The 11168-nt window shown below is 37.9% G+C and overlaps 1 protein-coding gene across 1 annotated transcript; it reads right to left on the reverse strand.

Moving 5' to 3' along the window:
• Positions 1-5211: 5211 nt before the first annotated feature.
• Positions 5212-10941, reverse strand: SIKE1 (suppressor of IKBKE 1). The gene is made up of 5 exons (XM_007462493.1): positions 10691-10941; positions 10350-10455; positions 9274-9416; positions 7956-8069; positions 5212-6073 (listed from the first exon to the last, which is right to left on the reverse strand). The coding sequence occupies exons 1-5, from the start codon at positions 10847-10849 to the stop codon at positions 5972-5974; spliced, it is 624 nt and encodes a 207-aa protein (XP_007462555.1). The 5' UTR covers positions 10850-10941; the 3' UTR covers positions 5212-5971.
• Positions 10942-11168: the final 227 nt, after the last annotated feature.

Here is an 11168-nt window from a genome sequence, read left to right on the forward strand (position 1 = left end):
CCTTGAAGGCCTCTGAGTTCTACACCTGCAAGGAAATGAATTTTGCCAACAACCACGTGAGTATGGGAGAGGGCCCAGAGCCTTAGACGAGATGCTACCCTCGGATGATACCTTGACTTCAGCCTTGTGAGATCCTGAGAAAACCCAGCTGAGCCCTGCATGGACTTGTGACTTACAGAACTGTAAGATAATAAATAGGTGTTGCTTTAAACTGCTAAATTTGTGGTGATTTGTTACACAGCAATAGAAAATGAATACAGCCATACTCCAAATTCTTATGCTGGCACTCCTGATTGTACAGTAAGTGCTAATGGAAAGTTCACAGAAAACAGCTAAACCCCCATTCCTTTCTCAAATGGTCTTTAGTTTGTTGACTGAAATATCAAGAACTTGACTTTATCCAGTCACACCACCAGGAATGCAAACCAATTTTCTTATGCTTAGAATTAACTAGATGACAACCCCTACATGTATAAGACATATCTCAATTTCAGAGACATTAAAAGTATGAAATAAAAATGAACCTTAGGATCAAAAACATACAGAAATCCATTTCTAGGAGGCTAGACGAAATGTTGAGTGAATTGTGGTTCATCGAAGCTCTGAAGGTTCCACTTTCTCTTAGGCATTTTTGGAGAGTGACAAAAGAAAAAGCATCATCTGCTTTCCACTATGAATATTAGTGGATAATACTCCTTAATTCACTTTGAAAGTTGCCATGAGACAACTGCAAGTGAAATAACTGCAGAATACGAAATACAACTGCTTATAGTGAAACGTGTCTAATATCAATGAGGTAGATGGAGGAAGAATTAAAAACTAGGAGTCAGATATTAGCAAGGATTTTTTAAAAAATGTATATTTTATATGTCTGTATCTCTTAACAATATACTGTAGTCACATGATGAAATCTAGTACATCAATGAAAATGAATGACAACTATATACAACACAATGAATCTTAGAAACATAATGAAGAGTGAAAAAAATCAAATCCCCATAGACTACTATACAGTCTAATACCACTTTCATAGAGCTCAAAAAGGAGCAAAACTAAAAAATGTCACTTTAGTGTTATACACATATTTTAGGTCTTTTCTCATGTGATAAAACTATTAAAAAGAGGGAGCAGAGGGGTAGAGACAGGAGAGGAGCACAAATAAATAAATGTAACATATAGGTAATGTTCTATTTTTTAAATTAGGTGAATTATTATGCTTGATAATTTATTTGCATGTCACATCTTTTTATGTCAAAAATTACATTAAAACATAAGGGCAAAATTATGCATAATGTGTTGACAAAATTTATATTTGCATTGTTGCTTTTTAAACTATGCTTATTTTATCAGTCAGCGTTCTTAATTATAGTCAATTCAGGTTAATTTTAACAAAAAGTGATTTTACTAAAAGCTAATAATCCTCAGGTAATCCTCAGGATCTCTGGATAGCCAGAAAACCAGAATTAGAGGCTATACAACCTCTAAAATCACTTCAGATAATTGCTTCAGTGAAGACCCCACTGTGTCCACTGGGGCAGAGACACTGCAGCTTACACCATTGACTTTGCTGATACTGGATACTGAATGTTGTCAGTACAGCCACTTGCTGCTCCTTCTGTGGAGATGGATGTAGTAGCCAGTGTTGTAGTCACTGCCTTTATTCAAAGAATTCAGCATAGTTCCCTGCTTCTTTGTATCACTTACTTTTAAGGCAGAGGTATCTTCACTGGCTGCAAAGTGGCTGGGAAAACAAACATCTTGACACTTTCAAATTTTTTAGGAGGGAGGAAGGCTCTGCCTCATTAGGTGATGGGTTCCCTAACTATAGTATAGGAGTTAGGATAATGGGCAGCCTAAAAAGAAATGTCAGATGTCTTCCGCAGCCCATTCCTTGGCCACTCAACACCAACACACTCCTCTGGCTAATGCTTACACTTGTTAAAAACTTCAGTGTAAGAGGACTTGTGTCAGACATTGTTAGCTGCTTTATCAATACTGTTTCCTCTTTGCTAATAGAGTACTGATTTTATTTGCGGCAGCTATGTCCCCAGCCTCCTTTCCTGCTAGAAGTGACCATGTAACAGGTCAGACAAATAAGACAAAGGGAAGTCTGTCTGGATTTCTGGGAAAGCGTTGCTTTTCCTCTTAAAAGAGAATACATATAGCTGGCATACGACATTTCCCTTTTTTTTTCTGCCTTCAAACATGGACATGACTTCTGGCAGAGCAGCAACCTTCTTGCAACAAGAAAATTGTGTGAAGGCTGAAAAACAACATGCTAAGGAGACAGATTTGAAAGACAGAACTGCACCCTTTCCTGTATGTATCAACAGTAAGGATTGTTAAGCACTGATTAAGCACTGTTCTTTTTTGTGTGTGTGTGGCACGCGGGCCTCTCACTGTTGTGGCCTCTTCCATTGCGGAGCACAGGCTCCGGATGCACAGGCTCAGCGGCCGTGGCTCACGAGCCTAGCCACTCCACGGCATGTAGGATCTTCCCAGACTGGGGCACGAACCTGTGTCCCCTGCATCAGCAGGCGGACTCACTCTCAACCTCTGCGCCACCAGGGAAGCCCCTGTTGGAAGATTTTTAATCAAAGTTTCAATTTCATTACTTGTGATTGGTCTGTTCATATTTCCTATTTCTTCCTGGTTCAGTCTTGGAAGGTTATACCTTTCTAAGAATTTGTCCATTTCTTCCAGGTTGTCCATTTTATTGGCATAGAGCTGATTGTAGTAGTCTCTTAGGATGCTTTGTATTTCTGCGGTGTGTGTTGTAACTTCTCCTTTTCATTTCTAATTTTATTGATTTGAGTCCTCTCCCTCTTTTCCTTGATGAGTCTGGCTAATGGTTTATCAATTTTGTTTATCTCCTCAAATAACCAGCTTTAGTTTTATTGATCTTTGCTATTGTTTTCTTTGTTTCTATTTCATTTATTTTTGCTCTGATCTGCCCTAAGCATTGCTCTTTTCAGTTGCACGCACATACTCTCAGCTACACCACTCTAGAAAACAGATGACAATTATGTCTCATTCCTTAAGACTCCATTTATTAAATTCATGATATTTTCTAATATATGGGCTGTGGTGTATCTTTTGCACCATTAATAAAATAGATTTTCCTCTCAAGAACCACTTGAACTCTGAATAGTATTTGGCATTTAAAGGAATCTTAACTTAATGGTTAAGAATATGTTTAAGTCTGGGTTTGCATCTTGGTTTCAGTTTGGAATAATAACAACCTCCTCGTGCCTGAGTATCTGTAAAATGAGGTACAGTTGAAATGGAGATTATATAATAACTAGAAAGCACTAAGCTTTCTAGTTCTACTCATTTTGTCTCTATTGGATTCTCAAGTTGTAAATAGTCCCTCCTCTGTACTCTAAACATCCTTATATTGGATTTATCACATTGTTTGCCTCTTCTACCAGATGTTTCTTCAAAAACACTGTCAACGCCTCCCTCCTTTTTAAAATTCATAACTCCAAATCAAGTGCCTAACATAGTAAACTAGACAGTCTCAAACTAGTGTCCTTAGAAGTTATCTGGGATGATTATTAAAATACAAATTCCTAGATTCCATCCCCAAACTTCTATTGTAGTAGGTTAGTGAACCACATTTTGAGGAACACTGAAATAGATCTTCAATGTTTGAATCAAATTATGCATAAGGTATTAATATAAGGTAATAAAGGTAGGTATCAATAATATTTACACATTTTTCCAAGATACTTCCAAACAGTTTTAATTTTATACTTTGACTTGTAATCATGTAACTTATGATTTCTAACCATGAGGAAGCCTCTAAAACCATTTCAGAAACAACTATTTATAGTTATCTGAACTACAATGTGATAATTAGAGAGTATTTATGAAAAACTCTGTGTACCTGACAGGTTGCTATATAAGTGAAAAATAAACCCTTGCACTTCCTAATAATTAGACTCATTACTGAGTAAAATTAGCTGATATTCTCAAAATGAGATTTTTATTAGAAAAGATAAGTTTGTACTAAAATTTTGCACACCAGTCAAGTTCCATCATCCACTGCAAAATAAACTTTCATACCCACTCAGACCAAAGTCAAGAACATTCCTTCTCCCCTTCAATTTTCTAACTACACACTATTTTCATACTATTAACACCAGCTAGAATTCACATTATATAGGGTGCTGAGAATTCTTGAGGCTCATGCTTCAAGCTTTTGATTTACCAGGGGGAAAAGTTAACATTTAGATTTATCCTGATATCTGAGATGTAAAGAACTTTACAAACAACTCTAAAGGAACATAAAGCAGATAAAGGGACACCATGTTATAGTTTAATGGGCCTTATCATTTTCACTGAAAACTGGCCATGGCAGCTGACCAATGGTATAAGGTACCTGCCTCCTGAATGGAACTGTGGAACACAGAGTGGCACTTAGGGCATATACTGCAAGGCAAATGGCTAGACTAAAAGTTTACATACTCTTAGGAAATGAGATAAAAACGTCCACACTTCGGGTGGAAGTTGTTCGCAGGATTCTGAATAGAAATTTGACAAATTCAAAAATGACATATACCGATTCATTACAGCCTACCATTTTAGGCAAAGTCCTTTGGTATTACTGGGATCAGATGCTCTTAGGATATCATGGAGAAATTCTATTGTTTTATTTGGCGTTAATTCTTTCTGGCTGTACAAAAAAAAAGGTTACACCACACAAAGCACTAACAAAAAACTCTTTCTAATGATGTGTCTCTCCCATGCAGTATAGTGCTTACGGTTACTGGGAAATATTGACAGGTTTAGCATTCATTATTTCAATTATTTGGGGGCAAACCTAAATTGATAGTATTACATGAAGTAATTTATAAATTTGAAATGTGAGTAAACTGAGATGGGGGAATGAAATGATGAGTGGGCCTTAGCATTTGAATCTCAACACAGCTTCTATGAATCTCAACACAGCTTCTCATTAAGTGACAAAACTTTGCTTCCTGTGAAAAATGGATCTAAAAAGAAAGCCAACTACTAGTACTAGTAATGAAAGACATCCAAGTAAGTGATGGTTCTTAATTATAAATGTAAGTTATATATAAACTGTAGAATGTAGTACCTAAGAACTATGATGTGAATAAACCTATTATATCTTCTTCACACTGGGTAAACTACCCAAGCTGAAGATTTCCTAGTAGGACAAAACTGAAAAATTGACTACTAACATCTAATAGAATAAATAAAAGTTACTTTTAGCATCTGAACTAAGAGCACATGTGTGTGTAAACACACACAGGACAAATTTTTCAGCATTCTTTGAACAATACGATGATTATCCTACCACTAGTAAAAAAACAGTTGACTTATTTTCAAGTATGTTTCCCAGGTACTAGCAATAGGTTCTCTCAAATTAAGAGTAAAGACACCAGGCCATAAAGTGCCAACTCTTAGCACCAGAGAGACTTAAAACATCAAAAAAGGTGAATGACATTACAAATTAGAGAATCTGCCAATCTACTTCTGTGGAACTGTATTATTTTTCTCAAATGGAAACAAATCCAGGTTTATGCCAAATATATTGAAAAAGCTAATCTCTTTTTAAAATTTTTAAGAATTGCAATTTACAATCCTATATAAAATAAAATTGCTGGTTTATAATAAAATGCTCTAAGTTTCAGAGATATGAAAGAACAAAAATGAACTGAAAACAGTTCATATAAATTGAGGTCCCAGAAATGAAAATTAAAAGTAGTCTCTTAGAGAAAGGAATGGTGAAACTCAGTGTATTTTAGTGAGTATTTTCACTAACATACCCCAAAACTGTTTCGTGGACAGCCACTTTTGACTGCGAATTCTAAACTGCCACTTGATACATTTAATCAACGTTAAATCAAGTCTGAGGCGAGACACTGAATGGACAATACTCGAATAGAGAGATAATAACTTCCTTCCTCGATAAACAATCTCTAGCCGTCATTCAGAAGTTGAATTATTTGATGGCTTGGGAAGCAGTGTCCATTGAGTTTTCCTTCCTGACCCGAAGAGACTCACTACTGATGGACAATAATTCTCGAAGTTCCTTATTTTCAAGCTGGAAAAAAAAAGTATATGTTCATTTCAGGTATTTTGACTGTCAAATTGCATCAGAACACATTGTTTTGGGCCTGAAACAGAAAGCATATTATTTTAATTTTAAAAGTTTTAAGGAAACAAAAGAACTGAGAATTTCCTAAAATTCTACTTATTTATTCATTTAAGAAACATTTACTGAGTAATTTCCACATGCCACGTGTTAGGACTACACAGAAAAAAACAAGGTCCCTCTCCACTTGAGGAATTCACTGCTTGTCAAACTCTTTATGGTTCCCACAACTTTTAGTATTGTTTCTTCTATCTTTCAAATTCCTAATAATAATTTCACTCTGCTCAATCTTCTCTCCTAGATGTCCTATGGTTTTGGAGAAAGGAAGGAAAGGGGGAAAAGAATTACTGGGCACACAGCTAGGTATCACATGCGTGTCTTACATCTATTATCTCACACAATAGGTAGGGTAAGTACCATTGCCTACATCCGTGTTCTCTTTGAGATGAGGACACTGGCCCACAAAAGTCCAAAAACTTGTCCAAACTTAGAAAACTTAGATGTGGTATTGCTGGGGTCTCAATCCAATGCCCATGTTTTTTCCACTTAAAATATTAAGTAAAATTTGTCCCACATTTCCTTAGGCTGTTTCCATACGTGAGATAAATTAGGGACGGTGTAGACAAGATCATTCTATCATTTTACCTAACTCCTAGTTCCTAATTGGGACCTTGCCACTCCCTTTGATTTCCAGATAGGGCAGTCTGCACTCTTCATCCTTATTCTCTCTGCAGGAAATTCTGGGAAGCCATAGCATTTTCAGGTTTCACTCAGAGTTAGAGCCCATGGTCATTAAACCTTGTACCATATAAAGTGCTTCCCTCAATACTCTGTATCTCTCTCCTAGCATTTATATACCATTCCATACCAAAATACTACTAGTCTTATTCCTTTCGTTAGACTCTGAGCAGGGACCCTGTCTTTTTCTCTCTAGTATTTCTCAAAGGGCCCATGACAGCATCTTGTAATAAGGATCATTCAAATCATCTATTGCAGGGGTCCCCAACTCCCGGGCCTCTGATGGCTTCTGGTCCACGGCCTGTTAGGAACTGGGCCGCACAGCAGGAGGTGAGTGGCGGGTGAGCAAGCGAAGCTTCATCTGCCGCTCCCTATCGCTCACATTACTGCCTGAACCATCGCCCCATCCCCACCCCCAGTCTGTGGAAAAATTGTCTTCTACGAAACTAGTCCCTGGTGCCAAAAAAGTTGGGGACTGCTGATCTATTGTAATGCTTTTCCTTAACAATTTTATGGGCACAGTAACACCCCAGGCCTTTCTTTGTAAATTACTCCCATTTTAATCAAAATATTACAGAAAATAGCTTTAAAAAAAAATCAAGACTATCCAATAAAAATTAATTTTAAAAAATCAAGACTATAAGACTTATAAAATAGACTGCAGTCCCTTGACTTTGTTTCCCAAAGGCAACCACTTTTAATATTTTTATCTATTTCTTTTGGTATTTACTTCCATAATTCTACATAATATGCCCGGTACTGCTATTTCCTGATCATCAAGTTTAGACATTGCCTATTTGAGTTCTTTTTATAGAAGATGAGGCACCTTAGCTCACATGTAATCTGTCCCTTCCACTCTCTCTACCCTCTCAATATGATATCTCAATTTCTAGCTAATACACAGTTGGCATTTTCATTGTTTGCTGCTGATTACATTTCCTTTCTTGAAAAGGGTATGGAGGATGTATTTTAATTTTAAATCAGACCACAAAGGAAACATCAGTACATAACAGTGATAATACAGTGATGGCATATCTTCCAGAGTCTGAAATCTCCATAAAATATTGTGAACCTAAAGTATCAACAATCTTACCTCTAATTGTGCTAATTTTTCCTGAATCTTACAAAATTGATCATCATCCATTTGAACTGCTTTCCTCATCACTTCTCCCATTTCACAGATTCTGTCGATCTGACTCTCAATTTCCTGTGAGGATATAAGAATAAAAAGGTGAAAAAGTCATCTTTTTTACAGATAGGAAGTTCATGAAAACATGTGCATTATGATGTTAAAAGTTCATTTAATCTGTGGTACAGAGGTTACAAAGGAGTTTCACTACAGTCTAAGTCCTCAGAGGTAAAGCCATAATAAAGTTATCTTGTGATATTCACAGATAATTTGTTTTCAAAAGATCAGTTCTAGTCTAACCACCCATTGGATACTGGACACTATCTCTAAATGGCTGTTTAACTTAAATTTGAATACTTTTATTGGCAGGAAGCTTACCATATTCCAAAGTATCTTACTCTATCATTGGACATATCTCTTAGCAAGTTTTTCATAAAAGCTAAACTCTGTCTCCTTCAAGGATCAAGTTTTCTCCTCTGGACCACAGATTATTATCTTGTCCAGATGTAAGCCATTCACATATTTAGAATATCCCTGTGCCCTATGACTTTAGTTAACTGAAGTCATTAAAATGCTTTCAGTGGGATCTAAGATGAAACTTATCTTCCATAAATTCCACTGCAGTAAATAGTGAGGTGTCAATCTATTAATCTAGGATTAAATGATATAGTACCTGTGAATGTACAATGACAACTCTGAAGCATTCTACAAACTTAAGAACAATTACTCAGTCTCCCAAATTAAATCATAAGCAACCAAAGTATAGAAACTATGCCATGTCTTTTTTTTTTTTTTAAACCATACTTCTCTCTCCTAACATCATAGTATGATGCTATGTAGTTCAGTTTAATAAAAGTTTACTGACCCCCTGCTATGTGCCAAGTACTATGTTTGGGATAAAAGATGAATTCATGCTCCTTACAACCAAGGAGCTTACAGACCAGTGAAATGTACAATAATAACCACCCAAGTATTTACTAAGCACCTTCAACACTAACTGGCATTCTGTTTGGTGGAAGAACTAACTAAGCATTCATTAACATCTTGAAAAGAGATCTTGGTGAAGGGGGGAGGAACTTTAGTCTTACTCAAATAAAAGGCCCTGAGCAGCCCTTTATCCCCTTCTTTCTATTCATATCTTTACAAAGCTATAGTAAAACCTACAGCAAATGTGATAAACATGAAAGGAAAACAAGCTGACTTTTCTTCAAAAGCAAACACACAATCTAAAACAATTTCAAGATTTCAATTCATTTAGAATTTATTCATCAAAGTTTCTTACTGCAGAGTGAGACTGGTGAGCTTTCAGGACTGGTTCAGCATCCACTGCTTTTTTAGCAACCATTAATTGTAACATCTGTTTCCGGTATTTGCTCATGATGAGTTCCAAAGCATCCTGGTGTTCCTCCAAGGAAACCCATAGCTCTATCAAAAAAATAAAATAACTTGGCAGTGATGTCTGAGAGATACGTCCTAAAGCCAAACTCTAACAGTTGGAATTTTATGACACTTCATGTTAACATTATGAATCCAAAGTTGTAAATTAGTGTTTAAGTCCACAGAACTCAACAGTTATGGTCTATGTGAAAAATCTTTCTAGGCAGTGGCAGCATAATCTGGTAGAAACAACACGGGATGTGGCCTCAGAAGACATGAGTTTAAGTTCAGTTCTGTGAGTCACTAGATTATGACTCTTAAGCAAATCATTTAACCTCTCTGAGCCTATTTCTTATCTGCCTTGTAATAATAAAAACCTTGCTTGTCTACCTCAAAATGAAGATATGAGAATGCAATGGCATGATACACATGAAAGCCCTCTGTAAACTGATATACAAATAACTATTCATACTACTATCATTAACAATGTATTCACCAAGCCCAAGAATATACACCCGAGGATACGATTTACCTCTTCCACCTTGCACAAGGAACATAAAAAAACCTTCAATCTTAGCTTTAATGTTTATTTCAATTAATATTTAAACATTAAATTTTAAGTCCTTGAGGATATTCTCTTGTTATGCAAGCCTCCATGTTGGGACACCTAATAAGCCATGCAGTAATTCAACTCTACTAAGCACCTCTTTGATAAGCTGCCTTTAAATAAAAAATCAGTAAGACCTTGAAAAGGGTAATGTAACAAACTTTACTGATACTGGGAGAGCACAGGCTAACTTTCCTGTTAAAAGTACTGACTTGGGAGGCGAGAATTCTACCACTGAACCACCAATGCCCCTCTCTGACTTGGAAATACATACAGAATGTGCGCTTTTGTGAACAGTTTGTCAGTTTTGCAAGAACTTATGAAATATTACTGGATATGAAAAAATCATAACTACACAAAAAGGCCTGACCAACCTCTGTTTTCCTGCTGCAAGTCTCTAATCTGTGTATTCTCTTGGGACAGCAGAATGTGAGGTTTGTATTTGGACATGTCCTTTATATCGGATGCGTCCTCTTGATACTGGACAAACAGAGACAGACTAATCGCGCATTAAAGAGAACAGCCGCAGATGCAACTTAATAGGCAGGAGGCAGAGCTTCAGGGCAGCATCCTCAGCCCCGACCCCGCAGAAAGTTCTCACCACCGCCCTCTTGGACCAGGACAAAATTCCAGGCCGAGTGCCCACTCTACCTCACCCTCCACCCCTCAAGTGCCCGGAACCCGAGGGCACGGACCCCTACCCTCTCTGCCTGACCTGGTCCGGAAGCGCTGTCCCCGCCTCCCGCATAGCGGCCACCCGCCGGTGCAGCGCCGCTGATTGATCCACTAGCGACTCGGCGGCCGCATCGTGCTCACGCAGCCTCTCCAGTAGAGTCTTAGCGTCTGTCAGAATCTTCTCGATGGTGCAGCTCATAGCGGCCCCAGGACGACAGTCGCAGCACCGCTCACCTGTGCGAAGGATTCGGATCTCCCTGAGCCGGTCTCAGCTTTACATACGTCACTTCCGGGTACGTTTAAAAGGCGCCTCGGTGGTAACCGCGATAAGCGCTTGCGCAGTGGCAGCCTAGGCGGCCGGTGACCCGCTTCAACCGGCGGCTTTCCTGTAGTCTCGCCCAGGGCAGAGCCCCGGAGGCCTGCCCTTGCCCCGCCCTTGGTTTCCTGTTTCCACAGCCCGGTGGTCAAGTTTTGTTAAAGCGGGGCTAGTCCGAGTTTCTCCTTCCGTGTGACTTATT

Source organism: Lipotes vexillifer, unplaced genomic scaffold (assembly GCF_000442215.2).
Source record: "Lipotes vexillifer unplaced genomic scaffold, Lipotes_vexillifer_v1.1 scaffold1029, whole genome shotgun sequence".
Lineage (NCBI taxonomy): Eukaryota > Metazoa > Chordata > Mammalia > Artiodactyla > Lipotidae > Lipotes > Lipotes vexillifer.